The sequence below is a fragment of the Heterodontus francisci genome, chromosome 20 (assembly GCF_036365525.1).
Source record: "Heterodontus francisci isolate sHetFra1 chromosome 20, sHetFra1.hap1, whole genome shotgun sequence".
NCBI classification, from domain to species: Eukaryota; Metazoa; Chordata; class Chondrichthyes; order Heterodontiformes; family Heterodontidae; genus Heterodontus; species Heterodontus francisci.
In genome coordinates, this window is record NC_090390.1 from 80,145,263 (window position 1) to 80,166,763 (window position 21,501).

The 21,501-nt window shown below is 44.0% G+C and overlaps 2 protein-coding genes across 4 annotated transcripts in view; both read right to left on the bottom strand.

The window, feature by feature from the left end:
* atpv0e2 (ATPase H+ transporting V0 subunit e2) overlaps positions 1–21,501 on the bottom strand; it is a 553,405-nt gene that overhangs the window by 400,099 nt on the left and 131,805 nt on the right. The gene's annotated exons all lie outside the window — the stretch shown is intronic.
* Positions 1–21,501, bottom strand: part of LOC137380768 (CREB3 regulatory factor-like) — a 100,330-nt gene that overhangs the window by 12,177 nt on the left and 66,652 nt on the right. For 2 of the 3 annotated variants that reach the window (XM_068053100.1, XM_068053102.1), the window contains 3 exons: positions 20,789–20,978; positions 19,865–19,938; positions 18,844–18,966 (listed from right to left, as the gene is read on the bottom strand). In XM_068053100.1, the coding sequence (XP_067909201.1) occupies positions 18,844–18,966; positions 19,865–19,938; positions 20,789–20,978 (387 nt within the window). Of the gene's footprint in view, positions 1–18,843; positions 18,967–19,864; positions 19,939–20,788; positions 20,979–21,501 lie in introns of those variants that run through there. The other variant, XM_068053101.1, reaches the window with a different exon arrangement.

A 21,501-nucleotide genomic window follows, 5' to 3' on the forward strand; every position in this document is an offset into this window, starting at 1 on the left:
GCCCCTAGTATAGGTAGGTGGTAGGGAAAATATAGGGACAGGTGGGGATGTGGTAGGAATATGGGATTAATGTAGGATTAGTATAAGTGGGTGGTTGATGGTCGGCACAGACTCGGTGGGCCGAAGGGCCTGTTTCAGTGCTGTATCTCTAAACTAAACTAATTGTGAAGGTAACCTCTTAGCTCTAACAGCAGGTATAAAAGGTACAATTGTGTATGTCACTGGACTAGCAAACCAGAGGTCTGGACTAATAATCCAGAGAACATGAGTTCAAATCCCACCATGGCAGTGAGAATTTAAAAAATAAAAATCTGAAAATTATAAGCTGATGTCAGTAAAAAATGACCAGGAATCTATCAGACTGTTGCAAAAACCCAAATACTCACCAATGTCCTTTAGCAGAGAACGCTGACCTAGTCTGGGCCTAGATAGGGTTCCAGTCCCACACCCACATAAACTCAACTGTTGTCTGATGGAAGTGAGAAAGTCACTCCGTTGTATCAAACCACAGCTCAGTGATGCAATATGGCAGCCCATAACCTTCCTGAAACAACATGGGATGGGCAATAAATGCTGGCCTAGTCAGTGATGCCCATATCCCAGAATTATTATTTTTTTAAAATGTAGTTCATGCCAGAATTACTCTAAACAATGACAGTCTGTGAGAAGATTGCACCCGATTGTACTAAAGATCCCAATATATTCAATATTGTTTTTATTTTTCATTCACGGGATGTGGGCGTCATTGGCAAGGCCAGCATTTATTACCCATCCCTAATTGCCCTCGAGAAGTTGGTGGCAAGCTGCCTTCTTTAATACAACTGAGTGGCTTGCGAGGGCAGTTAAGAGTCAACCACATTGCCGTGGGTCTGGGTTCACACGTAGGCCAGACCAGGTAAGGACGTCAGATTTCCTTCCCTAAAAGGACATTAGTGAACCAGATGGGTTTTTGTGACAATCCGGTAGTTTTATGGTCACCGTTACTGATATTAGCATTTTATTCCAAATTTATTTAATTCATTGAATTTAAATTCCCCAGCTGCTGTGGTGGGATTTCAACTCATGTTTCCAGATTACTAATCCAGGCCTCTGGATAATAGTCCAGTGATGCAACAACTATGGTACTCAGCCTTGGAACTATATGGCCGTTCCTTCACTGTTGCTGGGTCAAAATCCTGGAACTCCCTCCCTAACAGCACTGTGGCTGTACCTACCCCACAGAGGTTTAAGAAGGCAGCTCCCCACCACCTTCTCAAGGGCAATTAGGGATGGGCAATAAATGCTGGCATAGCCAGCAACACTCACAATCCACGAACAAATAAACACTATATTTTCCATTACAAATGCTTTACTTAAGGTCAATGCCCCCTCCCCACAAGGGGAACAAGAAGGATTGTTTTACCTTTAACTAGAAAAAATCAGATGGTTAAAGCTCTAATGCAGAGTCTGTGACTCTTCATCTGGGCTGCCTTGGAATCTCGCCAACTGATCAGCACCAGAAACAGCTGAGAGATTTGCCTGCCGGTCCTATCTGATAATCTGGTACCAGAACCTTCCATTGGCAATGCCTGCTGTAGCTTATAACAAGGCAAGATCAGGCATGGCACAGAGCACGAGAGGCTTTTAATTACTCTCCTCCCCACTTGGTACAAATTTGCCATTGGTCCCTTTGATACCTCCGATTTCTTCAGTTCAAAACCATTACGCTTTCCTTATCTGGTTCTGAACCATTTGACTGTGAAGTTCCCGAGCAACTGATCAAAACAAGGCCTCAAAATTCAATCCTGCACAGACTGGAATATCCATGAGAGAGAGAGAAAAACTTTTAAGAAAAAAAAAATTCAACCTCGAGATGCATTTCCCATCCCCAGTTGCTTTGTGAAGGTGGTGGTGCTACAAATCCATGAGGCATTCTTTCTAGCGGTTTGAGACAACCGAGGGGTTTGCGAGGCCACTTCACTGGCTTGTTATGAGATAGTGAGTGTCTGGAGCCACATTTAAGCTAAAAAGGTTTCTGTCGTTAGTGAACCATTTGGGCTTTTACAACAATCCGACAGCTTCATGCTCAAAAAAAGACTTTCATTTCTATAGCGCCTTTCACAACCTCAGGACCTCCCAAAGTGCTTTCCAGCCAATGAAGTACTTTGGGAATGCAGTCATTGTTGTAGTGTCGGAAACACAGCAAGCTCCCGCAGACAGCAAGAGATAATGATCAGAAGCTGATTTTTTTTTTTTAAAAAGAGATGTTGATTGAGGGATAAATATTGACCAGGACACCGGGGAGAACTCGCCTGCTTTTCTTCAGAATAGTGGCCATGGGATCTTTTACATTCACCTGACAGAGCAGGTTTAGTCTCAGTTTAATGTTTCATCTGAAAGATGGCACCTCTGACAATGCAGCAGTCTCTCAGTACCGCATTGGATGTCGCCTAGATTTTGGACTCAAGTCTCTGGAGTGGGATTTGAGCTCTCATTCTCCATTATGAGTTCAGATCTCTGGACCACTAGTCCAGTACCATAACCATTACACTACCATACCCTGTGAATACTCACACTGACATAGTGCTTTATTATGTCAGAAAATAATATACCCGAGATAGAACAACTTGCAGTTATAAAGTACGTTCTACAGCATGAACATCCTTAAAGCACCTCCCAAATAAATGTGGGGGAAGTGCACAAAGGGCTAGGAAGGGAGAGACTAGGAGGGATGACTAGATGCTTTGTTGGGAATGGGTTTAGAAAAGGTTCTTAAAAAGGAGGGAACTAGAGGGAGAGAAAGAGATTTAGGGAGGGAACTCCAGAGAGCAGCTGAAGACTCTGCCACCAATGGTGGGTCAAGGGCAGGGGTCCTGGAGTCAGAAGAGCATTGTTCTGGGAGAATGTAGGGTTGGAAGTGATTACAGAGATAGAATGGAGGAATGGAAAAACAAGGAATATTTTTAAGCTTTAATAGGTTGGGGGACTAAGTGCCAACATCGATCAGCAAGGGGTCAGGGGTGAGTGGAAAAAGAGATTTGAAGAAATTGGTAGGGTGTGGTAGTGTCGTGGTTATACTACTGATTTAGTAACGCAGAGAACACGAGTAATAATCTAGAGACATGAGTTCAAATCCCACCATGGCACTTTGAGAATATGAATTCAATTTTTAAAAAAATTCTGGAAATAAAAAGTAATCAGTAAAAGTGATCATGAAGCTGTTGGACTGTTAAAAAAAAACCCAACTGGCTCCCTGTGTCCTTCATAGTTGACTCTCAACTGCCCAGTGAATTGGCCCATTCTACCCACCAGCCAGCAGTTTAAGATGCAGGCCCACCACCACATTCTCAGGGCAACGAGGGATGAGTGATAAATGCCAGCCTTTCCAGTGACGCCCACATCCCAAGAATGAATACAAATAAATAAGTAAAATACAAAAAATTGGAGATTCTGCCAAGCACTAGGTAGACAATTCTATCTGCAATAATCCGATACAATCGTCAGAACACAGAAGGAGGCCATTCAGCCCATCGCGTCAGCATCGGCTCTCCGAACGAGCTATTCACTTATTTCCATTCCCCTGCCTTCTCCCCACAACCCTGCACATCCTTCCTTTCCATATAACAGTCTAATTCCCTTTTGAATGCTTCAATTGAAGCTGCCTCCACCACACTCTCAGGCATTCCAGATCTTAACACTCGCTGCGTGAAAAGGCTTCTCTTCATGTTATTTTTGCTTGTCTTTCCCATTACTTTCAATCTGTGCCCTCTCGTTCTCGATCCTTTCATGAGTGGCAACAGTTTCTCTCTATTTACTCTGTCCAGACTCATGATTTTGAATACCTCTATCAAATCACCTCTCAGCCTTCTCTTCTCCAAGGAAAACAGTCCCAACCTCTCCAATCTATCTTCATAATTGTAGTTCTTCATCCCTGGAACCATTCTCGTGAATCTTTTCTGCACACTCTCCAATACCTTCACATCTTTCCTAAAGTGCGGCGCCCAGAATTGGACGCAATACTCCAGCTGAGGCCAAACTAGTGTCTTATTCAAGTTCAACATAACTTCCTTGCTCTTGTACTCTATGCCCCTATTAATAAAGCTTTATTAACTGCTCGCTCAACCTGTCTTGCCACCTTAAGTGACTTATGCACATATACACCCAGGTCCCTCTCTGCTCCTGCACCCCCTTTCGAATTGTACCCTTTATTTTACAGTCTCTCCATGTTCTTCCTACCAAAATGAATCACTTCATATTTCTCCACATTGAACTTCATCTGCCACCTATCCGCCCATTCCACCAACTTGTCTATGTCCTTTTGAAGTTCTACACTATCCTCCTCACAGTTCAGAATGCTTCCATATTATCTGCAAACTGTGAAATTGTGCCTTGTACACCAAGGTCTAGGTCATTAATATATATCAGGAAAAGCAAGGGTCCCAACACTGATCCCTGGGGAACTCCACTACAAACCTTCCTCCAGCTCAAAAAACATCCATTAACCATTACTCTTTGTTTCCTGTCACTCAGCCAATTTTGTATCCATGTTGCTATCATCCTTTTTCTTCCACAAGCTATAACTTTGTCCACAAGTCTGTTGTGTGGTAATGTAGCAAATGCCTTTTGAAAGTCCATGTACACCACATCAACAGCATCGTCATCAACCCTCTGTTACCTCTTCCATACTGGCTTTCTTTAATTAACCTGCATTTGTCCATATGACTATTAATTTTTTTTAATTTACTCTTTCTAGAAGTTTCCCCACCACCGAAGTTAAACTGACTGGCCTAGTTGGTGGGCTTATCTTTACACCCTTTTTTGAACAAGGGTGTAACATTTGCAGTTCTCCAGTCCTCTGGCACCACCCGAGTCTAAGGAAGACTGAAAAATTATGGCCAGTGCCTCCGCAATTTCCACCCTCACTTCCCTCAGTATCCTTGGATGCATCTCATCTGGTCCTGGTGCTTTATCCATTTTATGTATAGACAGCCTATCTAATATGTTCGCATCAATTTTAAACCCCTCTAGTGTCTGAATTACCTCCTCTTTCACCATTGCCTGGGTTGCATCTTCTTATTTGGTAAAGACAGATGCAAAGTATTCATTTAATACCTCAGCTATGCCCTCTGCCTCCATGTGTAAATCCCCTTTCTGTCCCTAATCAGCCCAACTCCTCCTTTTACCACCCTTTTACTATTTTTATATACATATATATATATATACACACACACACCTTGACTGTGCCCATTGTTTAGCTACCGTTTTTCCTACCAACTTTTGACTCCACTTTATTCACCCCAGCTCAGTTCTTAACCCATTGAAGTTGGCCTTCCCCCAGTTAATTATTCTCACTTTGGATTGTTCTTTGTCCTTTTCCATTGTCAGCCTAAACCTTATGATACAATGATCACTATCCACTAAATGCTCTCCTACTGAAACTTGATCCACTTGGCATACCTCATTCCCAAGAACCAGGTCTAGAAGTGCCTCCTTTCTTTAAATACTGTTATAGAAAATTTTCCTAAAACACACTCTAGGAACTCTTGCCCCTCACACTACTACTATCCCGGTCTATGTTTGGATAATTAAAGTCCCCCATTATAACTACCCTATAATTTTTGCACCTCTCTAATTTCCTTGCAAATTTGTTCCTCCATGTCCTTCCCACTAGCTGGTGGCCTATAGACAACACTGAGCAATGTAACTGCACCTTTTTTGTTCCTTAGCTCAAGCCAAACTGATTTTGTCCTCAACCCATCTGGGACTTCCTTTTTCTCCAGCACTGCAATGCTTTCCTTAATCAATACTGCCATCCCTCCCCCTTTTTTCCCTTTCCTAAACACCTCACATCAAGGAATATTCAATACCCAGTCTTGCCCTTCTTTGAGCCAGGTCTCTGTTATAGCCACAACGTATTTCCACGTGGCAATCTGCGCCTGTACCTCACCAGTCTTATTAACCACACTCCGTGCATTCACATACATGCACATTAACCCCGACTTAGACTTTATTACTTTCTCCTTTACTCTGACCCCACCTAATAACTTACTATTCCCTATGCTAGGGCTATCCAGTTCTCTCAGTATTTTGTGCACCTTGGTATTTCTCTCCGATAGCTCCTCCTGGTTGCCACACCCCTGCAAAGTTAGTTTAAACCCTCCCCAATAGCACTAGCAAATCACCCCACAAGGAAATTTGCCCCAGCTCTGTTCAGGTGCAACCTGTCTGACCTGTACAAGTTCCACCTTCTCCACAACTGGTTCCAGTGTCCCAGGAATCTAAAGCCATCCCTCCTGCACCATAGATCCAGCTATTTCTATACTCATTACTCCCAGTGCCATGCGCAATCTGGAGATTACTACTTTTGGAAGTCCTGCCTTCTAATTTCTTACCTAGCTCAGTAAACTCTTTCTACAGGACCACATCCCTCTTTCTACCTATGTCGTTGGTAACAATATGGACCATGACTGCCAACTGTTCACTCTCCCCCCTCAGAGTGCTCTGCAGTCGTTCAGTGATATCCTTGACCCTGGCACGAGGGAGGCAACACACCATCCTGGATTCACCTCTTTCCATTTAAGATGTAATGCTTCAGGAATGCTCTCTGTCGGCCCAGTATGAATCAGGACCAACCAGAAGTGTTTTATCACCCCCTGACCTGACCCAATCCCACCCCATCCTCCTCTCTCCCCAGAGTTGAGCAGCCCTGGTTTGGAGTCCCAGCTCCCTTTGAAATGCGTGAAACAGCTCGAGAACGGTATGACTGTGGCCCCAACTCCCTGTCACTGGTCCTCCTTCCCTCCAATGGTACCAGAGAACTAGCATTCATACAGCAGTAAGACTTTTGATAAGGTCCCACATGGGAGATTGGTTAAGAAGGTAAGAGCCCATGGCATTCAGGGCAATTTGGCAAATTGGATCCAAAATTGGCTTAGTGGCAGGAGGCAGAGGGTGATGGTCAAGGGCTGATTTTGCGATTGGAAGCCTGTGACCAGTGGTGTACCGCAGGGATCGGTGCTGGGACCCTTGCTGTTTGTAGTGCACATTAATGATTTAGACGTGAGTATAGGAGGTATGATCAGTAAGTTTGCAGATGACACGAAAATTGGTGGTGCCGTAAATAGTGAGGAGGAAAGCCTTAGATTACAGGACAATATAGATGGGCTGGTAAGATGGGCGGAGCAGTGGCAAATGGAAATTAATCCTGAGAAGTGTGAGCGGATGCATTTTGGGAGGATCAACAAGGCAAGGGAATATACAATGGATGGTAGGACCCTAGGAAGTACTGAGGGTCAGAGGGACCTTGGTGTACTTGTCCATTGATCACTGAAGGCAGCAGCACAGGTAGATAAGGTGGTTAGGAAGGCATAGAGGATATTTGCCTTTATTAGCCGAGGCACAGAATATAAGAGCAGGGAGGTTATGATGGAGCTGTATAAAACACTAGTTAGGCCACAGCTGGAGTACTGTGTACAGTTCTGGGCACCACAAGGAAGGATGTGATTGCACTGGAGAGGGTGCAGAGGAGATTCACCAGGATGTTGCCTGGGCTGGAGCATTTCAGCTATGAAGAGAGACTGGATAGGCTAGGGTTGTTTTCCTTAGAGCAGAGAAGGCCGAGGGGGGACCTGATTGAAGTATACAAAATTATGAGGGGCGTAGATAGGGGAGATAGGAAGAAACTTTTGCCCTTAGCGGAGGGGGTCAATAACCAGGAGGCATAGATTTAAGGTAAGGGGCAGGAGGTTTAGAGGGGATTTGAGGAAAAAAATTTCACCCAGAGGGTGGCTGGAATCTGGAACACACTGCCTGTAGGGGTGGTAGAGGCAGGAACCCTCACAGCATTTAAGAAGTACTTAGATGAGCACTTGAAACGCCATAGCATTCAAGGCTACGGGCCAAGTGATGGAAAATAGGATTAGAATAGATAGACTTGATGGCCGGCACAGACACGGTGGACCGAAGGGACTGTTTCTGTGCTGTATAACTCTATCCTATGACATCATCAGGCCATTTCCAAAGCACTTTACAACCAATGAATTATTTCTGATGCTTGGTCAAGTATGCAGACAAATGTTGTAGCTGGGTCCCACCAACGAATGAAGGACCAGATAAAGTTTTCTGCTGTGTCGGGCGAGGGAGAAACATTGGCTGGAACTCTGGGACAACTCCCTGCTCTTCTTTGAAGTAGCACCATGGGATCTTTTACCTCCACCTGAGAGAGCAGACAGCCTCGATTTAATGTTTCACCTGAAAGATGGCAACTCCAGCAGTGCAGCACTCCCTCAGTACTGCACTGGGAGTGTTCGCCTAGATAATTGCTGAAACCTCTGCAATGGAACTTGAATCCACCTGTACAACCGTTAGTTTAATGCCTCATTCTCAAAATATCAGACAATGCAGCACTCTCTCCGCGCAGAAGCTGACCTGAAGTCTGGTTCTCCATCAGTCAAACAATAAAAAACATTTTAATAAAGATTACACACATGTATACATCATTTTAAAATAGAGTGAAAGAATAACTATTAACTATTTCTATTAGAATTACAATTGTTTGCAGTTCTTTGTGAAGTTGTAATCCTGGCCCAGTACCACTCTACATGTGCCCGGCCAATTGACGTCATATTTTTCAAAAACACTTGCGTGAGAGAGGAGGCTCACGTGCAGTGCAAACACTAGTATAGACCTTTTGGGCCGAATGGTCGGTGCTGCAAATACCACATAATTCTAAGTAATTGAGCTCCTTTATTTTCTAGCCTCTCAACAAATGTTGTTGCAACGAGAGTGAACAATGGCATCCAACTATAAGGCTTCAAAGCATTGTACCCAGGGCAGGGAAGATGGGAGGGAAGGGGTGGCCCAACATCAACACTGCCAAATGAGATATTGGTGGCTAAGAAATTGTTTAAAGGATCCTGGAAATGTGCACAGATACTCATCAGTGTGCAAATCGCCACGCAGGTCGAACAGGAGACAGAAGCATTCAACAGACGTCAGTTCAAGTAGCAAACGCTTGCATAAATCTCACACACGAGCGTACAATTGCAGTGCTTCAATGACTTTCCAACTGGCCCACGCCAACCATGTGGTTTAGCCAACAGGAACAAATAGATCAGAGCATCACAAGGCAGGCACAACAACAGTTTGCATTTATATAGCACCTTAAATATAGAAAAACGGCCCCAAGGAGTGATTATCAAACAAAATCTGACACTGAGCCACATAAGGAGATATTAGGACAGGTGATCAAAAGCTTGGCCAAAGTGGTAGGATTTAAGGTGCGTCTTAGAGGGAGGGAGGGAGGGATAGGGAGGCAGAAAGTTTTAGGGAGGGAATTCCAGAGGTCAGGGCCTCGGCAGCTGAAAGTGCAGCCGCCAGCAGTGAAGCAATGAAATGTGGGGATGTGCAGGAGGCCAGAATTGGAGAAATACAGAGATCTTGGGATGGTCTACGCAGTGCCCTCTCCACACAATCAGTAGCACAGCCCTCAGCTATTACACTCAAACTCTCCTCCATAACCCCTCCGCTCTGCAGCCTAGATGGACCAGCAGCTCGTTGCCTGTCCACCACTTCCACATGCTCCTTCAAAATCCTCTAAAAACTTCCTCCCCTGCCCTGATTAATGACAAGTGTTCAAATTGTCCCTCACTTACCCCTCTTACCAAGTCCCATGAGAGAGTTTTTTTTAAAATTACAGCCAGCTGATTGCTTGCTTTTGAGAACATTAGTACAGGGCTACAGGAACCAATCAGATCAGAGAAAGAGGGAGGGACAGAGGGATCAAGAGTGCAAGGGAGAGAACGCACAGCACAGAGAGAGAGAGAGAGAGTGCGCGCAAATGGGGAGAAAAGAGAGTGAGATAGAGAAAACAAAGGACGAAAAGCAGAGAGAAAGGTAGAAAATTAACGTGACAGAAAGATCTAACCAAGTTTTCAAAGTGTTAATTTACTTGTGTAATTAATATTTTCTAAGCGCTATGGAATGTTGGCTGTGAATGCTTGTGGCTTTTGGAAAAAAAAAGATCCAATCAGGAACTGTAGGAAACGGAGGCCAAAAGGATGTATCACGTTAATCAATGACATCATCAGCAACCACTGCCAAAAAGACCTGGGCCTCCTTAACAACATGTTAAGCCCAGGAAATAAATATTCCCCTGAGCAAGGTCAAGCAGCATGCAGGGCTGATCTGTGGTTCCCACTTGTGTGTGTGCGCATGCAGCAGTTATCTGATGGACTGAAGGGCAGAATGTTTTTAGCATTAATCATATCTGTCTGACACCATGAAATAGGCCCACTGATTCCCCGAGATAGCAGCTGCCCGGCAAAAGATTTAGAAGAGGGGGCCATAAGACACAGTTAGGATTCACTGTTGAAAGTAACAGTCACTGCACTGACTCTTGACTTGACTCAAACTCACTCTTTCCTGGAACTTTAGAACCCCATGCCTTCCTCATTCTTCCACTTGCAATCTATAGGCTACCAAAACCCATCCTAGGGCTACTAAATTATTGCTCCTGGATTTATTTTGGTCTTCTTTCCTACTCTTTCTGACTGTGGCAGTGTTTTATTTAATTTTTCAAAAATTCATTCTTGGAATGTGGGCGCCACTGGCTATGCCAGCATTTATTGCCCATCCCGAATTGCCCTCGAGAAGGTAGTGGTGAGCTGTGTTCTTGAACCGCTGCAGTCCATGTGAGGTAGGTACACCCACAGTGCTGTTAGGGAGGGAGTTCCAGGATTTTGACACAGCGACAGTGAAGGAACGGCGATATAGTTCCAAGTCAGGATAATGTGTGGCTTGGAGTGGAACAGTGATGTTCCCACGCATCTGCTGCCCTTGTCCTTCTAAGTGGTAGATGTCGTGAGTTTGGAAGGTGCTGTCGAAGGAGCCTTGGTGCGTTGCCATCTTGCAGATGGTACACACTGCTGCCACTGTGCAATGGTGGCGGAGGGTGTGAATGTTTGTGGATGGGGTGCCAATCAAGTGGGCTGCTTTGTCCTGGATGGTGTCGAGCTTCTTGAGTGTTGTTGGAGCTGCGCCCATCCAGGCAAGTGCAGAGTATTCCATCACACTCCTGACTTGTGCCTTGTAGATGGTGGACAGCCTTTGGGGAGTCAGGTGGTGAGTTACTCGCCGCAGGATTCCTGGCCTCTGACCTGCTCTTGTAGCCACGGTATTTATATGGCTACTCCAGTTCAGTTTCTGGTCAATGGTGGCCTCAAGGATGTTGATAGTGGGGGATTCAGCGATGGTAATGCCGTTGAATGTCAAGGGGAGATGGTTAGATTCTCTCTTGTTGGAGATGGTCAGTGCCTGGCACTTGTGTGGTGCGAATGTTACTTGCCACTTATCAGCCCAAGCCTGAATATTGTCCAGGTCTTGCTGCATTTCTACATGGACTGCTTCAGTATCTGAGGAGTCACGAATGGTGCTGAATGTTGTGCAATCATCAGCGAACATCCCCACTTTTGACCTTATGGTTGAAGGAAGGTCATTGATGAAGCAGCTGAAGATGGTTCGAAATCTATTCCATTTAGCATGGTGGTAGTACCAGTTATTGCTAAACAAGTGCTGCTTGATGGCACTGTTGATGACACCTTCCATCACTTTACTGATGATTGAGAGTAGACTGATGGGGCGGTAATTGGCCGGGTTGGATTTGTCCTGCTTTTAGTGTACAGGACATACCTGGGCAATTTTCCACATTGCAGGGTAGATGCCAGTGTTGTAGCTGTACTGGAACAGCTTGGCTAGGGGCACGGCAAGTACTGGAACACAGGTCCTCAGTACTATTGCCGGAATATTGTCAGGGCCCATAGCCTTTGCAGTATCCAGTGCTTTCAGTTGTTTCTTGACATCACATGGAGTGATATGGCTGAAGTCTGGCATCGGTGATGCTGGGGCCTTCAGGAGACCGAGATGGATCATCAACTCGGCACTTCTGGCTGAAGATTGTTGCAATGCTTCAACCTCATCTTTCGCACTGATGTACTGGGCTCCCCTGTCACTGAGGATGGGGATATTTGTGGAGCCACCACCTCCAGTTAGTTGTTCAATTGATCACCACCATTCATGACTGGATGTGGCAGGACTGCAGAGCTTAGATCTGATCCGTTGGTTATGGGATCGCTTAGCTCTGTCTATTGCATGCTGCTTATGCAGTTTGGCACGCAAGTAGTCCTGTGTTGTAGCTTCACCAGGTTGACACTTCATTTTGAGGTATCCCTGGTGCAACGCCTGGCATGCTCTCCTACACTCTTCATTGAACCGGGGTTGGTCTCCTGGCTTGATGGTAATGGTAGAGTGGGGGATATGCCGAGCCATGAGGTTACGGATTGTGGTTGAGTACAATTCTGTTGCTGCTGATGGCCCACAGCACGTCATGGATGCCCAGTTTTGCATTGCTAGATCTGTTCGAAATCTATCCCATTTAGCACGGTGGTAGTGCCACACAACACGATAGAGGGTATCCTCAATGTGAAGGCGCGACTTTGTCTCCAGAAGGACTGGGCAGTGGTCACTCCTAACAATCCTGTCATGGACAGATGCATCTACGACAGGCAGATTGGTGAGGACGAGGTCAAGTATGTTTTTCCCTCTTGTTGGTTTCCTGCCGCATACCCAATCTAGCAGTAGTGGTGCTACCGAGCCACTCTTGGTGATGGACATTGAGATCCCCCACCCAGAGCACATTCTGCGCCCTTGCCACCCTCAGTGCTTCCTCCAAGTGGTATTCAACATGGAGGAGTACTGACTCATCAGCTGAGGGAGGGCGGTACGTGGTAATCAGTAGAAGATTTCCTTGTCCATGTTTGACCTGATGCCATGAGACTTCATGGGGTCCGGAATCGATGTTGAGGACTCCCAGGGCAACTCCCTCCTGACTGTATACCACTGTGCTATCACCTCTGCTGGGTCTGTCCTGCCGGTGGGCCAGGACATACCCGGGGATATGTCTGGGATATTGTCTGTAAGGTATGCTGCCGTGAGCATGACTATGGCAGGCTGTTGCTTGACTAGTCTGTGGGACAGCTCTCCCAACTTTGGCACAAGCCCCCAGATGTTAGTAAAGAGGACTTTGCAGGGTCGACAGGGCTGGGTTTGCCGCTGTCATTCCCGGTGCCTAGGTCGATGCCGGGTGGTCCGTCCGGTTTCATTCTGTTTTATTGACTTTGTAGCAGTGAGATACAATTGAGCGGCTTGCTAGGCCATTTCAGAGGGCATTTAAGAATCAACCACATTGCTGTGGGTCTGGAGTCACACGTAGGGCAGCCCAGTTAAGGACGGCAGATTTCCTTCTCTTCAGTTGATTAGTGAACCAGATGGGTTTTTACAACAATCGACAATGCTTTCAAGGCCATCATTAGACTAGCTTTTTAATTCCAGATTTATTAATTGAATTCAAATTCCACCTACTGCTGTGGTGGGATTCGAACCCATGTCTCCAGAGAAATACCCTGGGTCTCTGGGTTACTAGTCCAGTGACAATACCACTACGCCACCACCTCCCCAGAGTACTGATTCATCAGCTGACGGGAGGGCGGTAGGTGATACTCAGCAGGAGGTTTCCTTTCCCATGTTTTACCTGATGCCATGAAACATGGGTTCGAATCCCACCACAGCAGCAGGTTCTTGACCTTGTTTCTCTTGGCGGAGAGTTTGCAGGTGGAGGGTATTAATTGGGGTTTCACTTGAGCAGATATAAAGAGATGCTCACTTAAACTGGGGCGATAGTTGAGTTAGGAGGTGTAGACTTGTAATGTTTCACTCTGTAAATAAATGTTCGACTGAGTAAAGATCGGCTCCAGTACTATCCTTCACTAACTGGATTTCTGGAATATAACAAAGGCAAGTGGAAGAATTACACAAAAGGCAGATAAAATCCTTTTTTGTTTTAAATGATTTCAGAATGATACTGAAATTTAGAAGATTAAATCACGAGGACAGGTTGCATAAACTTGCCTTGGATTCCCTTGAGTATTGAATATTTGAGGGGTGATCTGATCCAAGTGTTTAAAATGCTAAAAAGATTCAATAGGGTAAATACGGAGAAATTATTTCCCATAGTGGAGGAATCAAGAATGACAGAACATAAATCTTAAAACTAGTCCCAAGCCATTCAGGAGCAAAATCAGGAAACACTTTTTCCTATAAAGGGTAGTAAAAATCTAGAACTCAGTCCCCCAAAAAGTCTGAGAATGCTGGGCCAATTAGAGATTATAAGACTGAGATAGATAGATTTTTGTTAGGTAAGGGTATTAAGGGATATCGCACTAAAGGTGAGTAAACACGAGATCAGCCATGATCTCACTGAATGGCGAAGCAGGCTCAAGGGGCTGAATGGCCTTCTGCTATTCCTCTGTTGTTATAAAGGCACAGATTGTTCCCACTCCAGTTTTAAAGTTCTGACAGCGACTGGTATATCAAGAGGTTAGATTCATGGATGAGCTGCAAATAGCTGCTTCAATGTAAAACACAGCAATTCCATAAGTCCAAGTCCAGAATTCTCCAAAACACTGTAGGCAATTCTTTTGCTCTGGAATTGTGTGTATTATAGAGAGATCATCAATTTTGCATGCTTAAGAAGAAAACCTGGCTAATTATGGTGCTACAATTAATCTGGACAGTTTCAGTGAAACAATTAAACAAAAACTTTTTCTAAAACAAGACTGAATTAACTCAACAGCTGAACACGCTAAAGTTTTGATTATTTTAACTCTGGCTTATAACTTATAAAAAATAATTCCGGGCTTGAGGTGCCTGATATTATGAAACAAGCGTAACATCCAAATGCAGCAAATTAAGTCTAAACTGAAGGAGCTGGTGAAAACTGCTCGTGTAATCGATCAGTAACTCAATGTAACTGATGACTGCAAGTTTCAACTCATGAACTAAAGATGGAGGTCAAGAACTACGTCAGGGTACAAAGTGCATCCGGTATTTCAATTTAAACTGTCTAAACTAGCTGATTAACTTGTTACTGATTACTTTTCCTCAATTAAGTTACCTCAAGTATGTGCTAAAAACAAATTGCGATCACTCAGGAGAGCTGGGAGTCCAACTTTCTTCCAAAGAAGTGTGACCTCTAGTCTGCAGCACTCTCATTGTTCGCTGCCCTTGAAATGTCAAGCTGTCGCAGCAACAGTGTTTGTGATTGGTGGTGGTTGGGGGGGGGGGGGAGGGGTTAGAGAGCAACCAATCATTTCAAACCAACGGAAAAACTGCCCTGGCAACAGAAAATGCCTTTTAATTGAGTGGAGAATGTTCGTAATTAGCCTTTAACTGACCTCAGTGTTACCGTAATTAGACTTTGTCCCCCAGAGCAACCGAATAGTATACATGCATGATAAGGATGTGAAGGCATTAGAGAGGGTGCAGAAAAGATTTACGAGAATGGTTCTAGTGATGAGTAACTTCAGTTACAAGGATAGATTGGAGAAGCTGGGGCTGTTCTCCTTAGAGAGGGTTGAGAGGTGATTCGATAGAGGTGTTCAAAATCATGAAGGGTCTGGACAGAGTAGATAGGGAGAAACTGTTCCCATTGGCAGAAGGGACAAGGACCAAAGATCAATGACAAAAGTAGTAGAGGCGACAGGAGGAAAAATGAGTGGTTAGGATCTAGAATGCACTGCCTGAGAGGGTGGTGGAGGAAGATTCAATCATAGCTTTCAAAAGGGAATTGGATAATTATCTGAAGGGAAAAGATTTGCAGGGCTACACAGAGAAAAGGCATGGGAGTGGGACTAGCGGAGTTGCTCTTGGCAAGAGCCAGCACAGACACTGAATGGCCTCCTTCTGTGCTGTAACCATTCCATGATATGGTTATAATAACTCCAACCTCCTAGAACAGCACATCCTCCCACTAGTCAGAAGCAACCCACATTTATTAATATCTGAATTTTATAGCATCTTTCATCTTGGAACAACTGAAAAGTGAATCACTTTTCACTCAGCACACCAAGTAACCAATAATACAGTTGATATAAATAATAGATCAATAATATGGAGTTCGTATGGACTACACATTAATCAATCTATCTTTCATATCAATGACCTCCTCCAGTCATTATCCAACTATACTGACTCCTCAGTGAACGTAACCACCATTCCTCTCAATACAATGACTAAAATACTACATTTTGATCTCCATGTCTTCAATAAAAGTATTATTGCTTTTTATTCCTCAAAAAGATAGTGTCCGTGTCTCTCCAGAATAACCAATAATTACAACATCTTACTTTTGATGGCTCCACTGCTAATTCTTCATTTCTAAACATTCTTGGTTTCAATCTCCTCTGACATCAGATAGAATTACCACAACTCCCCCAGTGCTAAACCTTTTATTTTCCTCTCAAAAATCAAATCAAAAAATGCTTGGTTATCCGGAACTTGAACACTGCACCCATAACTGAGGAAGCTTTGTCAATGTCACTCGGGGAAAAATTACAAGAAATGTTTGAATTCTAAAAGACAATCCCCCTCTCACTCATACACCCCATCCCTTTGTTTAGTTTAGTTTAGAGATACAGCACTGAAACAGGCCCTTCGGCCCACCGAGTCTGTGCCGACCATCAACCACCCATTTATACTAATCCTACACAAATCCCATATTCCTACCACATCCCCACCTGTCCCTATATTTCCCTCCCACCTACCTATACTAGGGGCAATTTATAATGGCCAATTTACCTACCAACCTGCAAGTCTTTTGGCTTGTGGGAGGAAACCGGAGCACCCGGAGGAAACCCACGCAGACACGGAGAACTTGCAAACTCCGCACAGGCAGTACCCAGAACTGAACCCGGGTCGCTGGAGCTGTGAGGCTGCGGTGCTAACCACTGCGCCACTGTGCCACCCCATATCTGTTCTCAGATATAACTGTAGTGTACAGTAGCATAGTGGTTATATCACTGGACCAGTAATCCAGGGGCCTAGTCTGTGTGTGACTCCAGATGCACAGCAATCTGGATGACTCCTAGCTGCCCTCTGAAATAGCCTAGCAAGCTATTCAATTGTATCGGGATGGGCAACAAATGCTGGCCTTGCCAGCGATGCCTAAATCTGGTGAATGAATAATTAAAAAAAAACTTCTTCCATCTCCTCGTCTCTATTTCATCCATACATTCAGGGTCAGTGCTCCTCTGAATTTCTCTCATTCTCTGCCTAATCTGTAAGTATGTTCTTTCTCCCTCCTGCATTCCCAGTGCATAGAAAAAGAGACTCATTCTGCCATCATAAAACTGTGGCACTCCCTGCCTCCTTTAATCTTTCATTCATTCTTTGGCTTTTAAAAGGCAAGCTTGGAATCACAATCACTGCTTCAAATTCATATGCTCTTTTCAACCTTGTTGGTGTCGAAGTCAGTAGTGGACCTGGACCCTTAACTTCCTAAGAAGAAATGCGGCAAATACAGCGGATATAGCCAATAGGCTTTATGAAACAGGTAGACAAAGAACTCCAAAACAAAAACACTTCCATCCTAGCTTGGGAGGTCCACTTTAGAAATGAAATGTAAAGTTGATACAACTACATATTGAATTCTGAGCCTAAGTGATCAATGCATCCTCAATTAGACAGTCTTGCACGTAAGACATCCCTTTGAATACTCAGAATTGACACAGATCTAAAAATAAACTAGATACCTTTATCAAATTCAATTTTTTGACAGAATAAACCATGATCATTAAACAGATATTAAGCAGAGTATTTCCAGCATTTTCTGTTTGTGTATATTGAGACGGAAGAGTAAGCTCTGCCTGTTCAGCAATGCAGTGCTTTATAGAACAGGTACAAACCAGGATCCCAAAGTTAAGGGAGCATTCCTAGCAATATCAAATGAGCTGACTCCAGTTCACTGATTTGAGAACTGGTACCTCAGCTATTGGACAGAACAAAATATAAATAAAGGTGGTCTTCTAGCAAGATTCTGCTTCTGTGTTCAACTTCAAGAGCTGCTGTAGCTTTTAGTCCAATAAGCTCTAAGAATTTGTGCTTCCCCCTCCTTTTCTCTCCAAGCAATTGGATGCTAGCACAGAAAAGATTGGATTTTTTTCTACACTTTGCACATCCAATAGCAACCTTAATGAGGTATAAAGGAAGTGAGTTGCAGAGTAAATGGGTGTGGTAACATTGTGGTTATGTTACTGGACTAGTAATCCAGAGGCCCGGACTAATAACCTGGAGATCAGTTCAAATTCCACAATGACAGTCGGGGAATTTAAATTCAGTTAAATAACTAAATAAATCTGGAATTTAAAAAAAAAAAAAAAACCAGCATTAGTAATTGTGACCATGAAACTTATCTGGTTCACTAATGCCCTTTAGGGAATGAAACCTGCTGTCCCTAACTAGACTCATTTGTGACTCCAGACCCACAGCAACCTGATTGACGCTTAACTGCCCTCTGAAATGTCCTAGCAAGACACTACAAACTGCTACAAAAGACCACAACTAAACATGGACTGCAGCGGTTTAAGGCGGCAGCTCACCACCTCCTTCTCAAGGACAATTAGAGATGGGCAATAAATGCTGGCCTTGCCAATGACGCCCACATCCCATCAATAAATTTGAAAAAAAGTCTGTCTATTCTGGCACATCGCAACATTTAAGACAACCCTTGCATATTATGACATTTTCATGTCCCAACTTAAATGACAGAAAACTAAGATATTGCCAAATAGCATTGCAAATTCTTACCCAACTGGAATTAGATTACAATTGTCCCAAGTTCATTTCAGTGCTTTATAGAGAGAAAAAAAAAACACGAGCGTTTCATTTTATAATTCTGACCAGGGTTCAAACCCAGATTCTTGGGTTTCCCAACTAAAGGCTCCCTCAAAGTCAGGAGCTCGGTCTAGTTCTTACCGACTTTGTCTTTCATTAGTTTATCCAGTTTTTCAGTCATGCTCTCTTCTTCAGTTCCATCGCTGCTCTCCACTCGCTGCATAATCTGTCGTTTAATTGCTACAATAACTTGAAGCAAGTTATCTTGGGATGAAGGAGACAAGAATTTTTTTAAAATCATTTGCATTTTCCATATGACTTTATCTCATCTGACAGAAACATCTCAAAATTGTTTAATATACAACAAATTAATTTGTAGTGCAATAACCCTGCTCATCTAGGCAAACATGGCTGCCATATTGCAGAAAGCAGGATCCTCCAAAGGGCCATGAGAGGAGGCAAGTTTGTTCTTTGGGGTGGTGTTGGTCAGGACATCAAGAAAAATTTCTGTTCATCTTCAAATACTGCCGAAGATCTATAACAGTCACCTAAACAGACCGGTCATTAACTGAAACATGGCACCTCCAACAAAGCAGCACTCCCTCAGTAATGCGCAGCACTGCAGTGACAACCTGTATAATGTGCTCAAGTCTTGGAAGCGAAGTTTGACCTTACAGCCCTTGACTCAAAGCAAGATGAGAACCAACTGACCCAAGCTGACACTTATTTGAAAAAAGAGAAACTCAATACCTACCAGATCCAAGATCAACTCTACCTATTTTTTTGTGTAATAGTGAAATTTCTTATCGGAGAATGGCGTTATCTCTTACTGAGGAATTTACATATTTACCAAATGTTGGGCACTGTTCTGCTGCCCGGAGACCACTCTCTGCCAGGCCCAGCTGCCTGACTTCCTACCATCTCCGGGCTCTGCTCCAGCACACTGCCACCTCTCAGAACCAGGCTAAGAGCCCAGGGTGGGAATGCAGCTGGTGGAAGACAGGAAGCTGGCACTCAGGCTTGAGAAGCGTGTCTCTCGCTGTACCAAAGGTGGGTGAAGGGGGAACGGCGGGAGGCCCCAAGTGTTCTTGCTGCCCAGGGTCACCCACTCCCAATCCCCCAAAAAGATTCTTAATCCAGCTCTGGAGATGGATACACTTACCATGCTCATTGTTCAGACCCCACAACTTGATTTTGTTGGCCTCATGCTGTGCTTTCTTCTTTAGTCTGCAGGCTCTATATACACAAAGAGAAAGCAATGGGTTAGAGGTGACCACATGATGAAACACCATGCTTCAGATCCTGGCCTCAGAGAGAATGACTACATTAGGGGTCATTAGTAAATACCTCAATCAGAATTAGATGCAATTTATATATTAAAAAAAAGTTCAAACAGGGCAACTTACCCTGTAAGTGAATGTGTACTTTCTTTTGAAAAATTGCAATTAAAACATATTCATATAGCATGATGTATAAGACAGACAAACAAGAGGATATGATATCGTATAGAGATTCAAGTACATCATAGATAGATTATTTGACATATATATATATATGATCTAGTATGTAATAGATACTTGATTAAACAGATACTAAGTAAATCCTACAATACTACGCTCAGAGCATGAGATTGCCTTTTATTGTCCATTTCGCAACAACTTGGAGAGTTCCATCCCATGGGCTGGATTTTCACAATCAGGGGTCGGGAACTGGGAATGGGGGCTAGTTCGGGTCCCAAACCCACAGGGTGGGTTTTAAGCACACCCAATGGGATTTTCAAATCCTTAGCCAGTTAAGGGCCAGGGAGCAGGCTTGCTGTCGGCAGCACTTTATAGCCAATGAAATAGATTTTTAGTGTTGATGACTGATGCAATGTAGGAACAGTGACTCCACCCCAAAAAACTACTTCCTTGGCTACTTTGCCTTTCTGGACAGATATACCAAACAAGTACATTTGGAAGGACAAGAACGACTGTCGTATTTAAAAACACAAGCCACTTGGAAGGACCGTTAAGTGTACACCTGGAAAAACGATTCAATCTACTTTTGATGCTGTTCAGCTAACTTGCTTGCTGATTTTATTTACCTAGAGGCCAGTTTATTTTTCTCCTTTCTGGACCGTGGTCTGGCGTTCACTGGCAGCTCGTTCACTGGTGTCAGGTCATCAATTACCTTGTTGAGCTTTTTCAGTTCATCCCCGATGAGCAGCAGCTTTCGCGGGTTCGGCGTCAAGTCATCAACGTCCGTGCGGCGGGATTTTTTTGCCATTCTCCGACCTGGATCATAAGGATAAAAGACTACATAGGAAAGTGGAACTTTTAACAATAATCCTACAGCATTACCAGCCAAGAAAATGATCTTGCCTTGGGTACCTTTCATGCTGCTAGACTACAGAATGGAAATTAAAAGGGTCACCTGTTACCATGGTAACATGGCCATATCGCAATGGTAAAGCATATTGCACCATATGCTTCAACTTACCCACTCAGCAATGGGACGACATTGCCAACAAGCACAGCTCAGAAATCTTTATCATTTTTCTCTTTCCTGAAGGCATTGACTCCTTGGCACAAATCCTTTGGTATCATATGCAATCCCAAAACTTAATGCGCTGGCCACTATTCATACATGACCCTTGACCCTGAGAGCCAACAACTGTGGGAGTGTCATTTTGCCCAATCTTGTCCTTGCCTGATATCCAGTCTCCTACACTGCCAGCAGAGGTAGCTCAATAGCTTTTTACCAGCAACAGCGAGGCCTCGCTGCCGCACGGCGACGGAGACGTTATTTAAATATGTT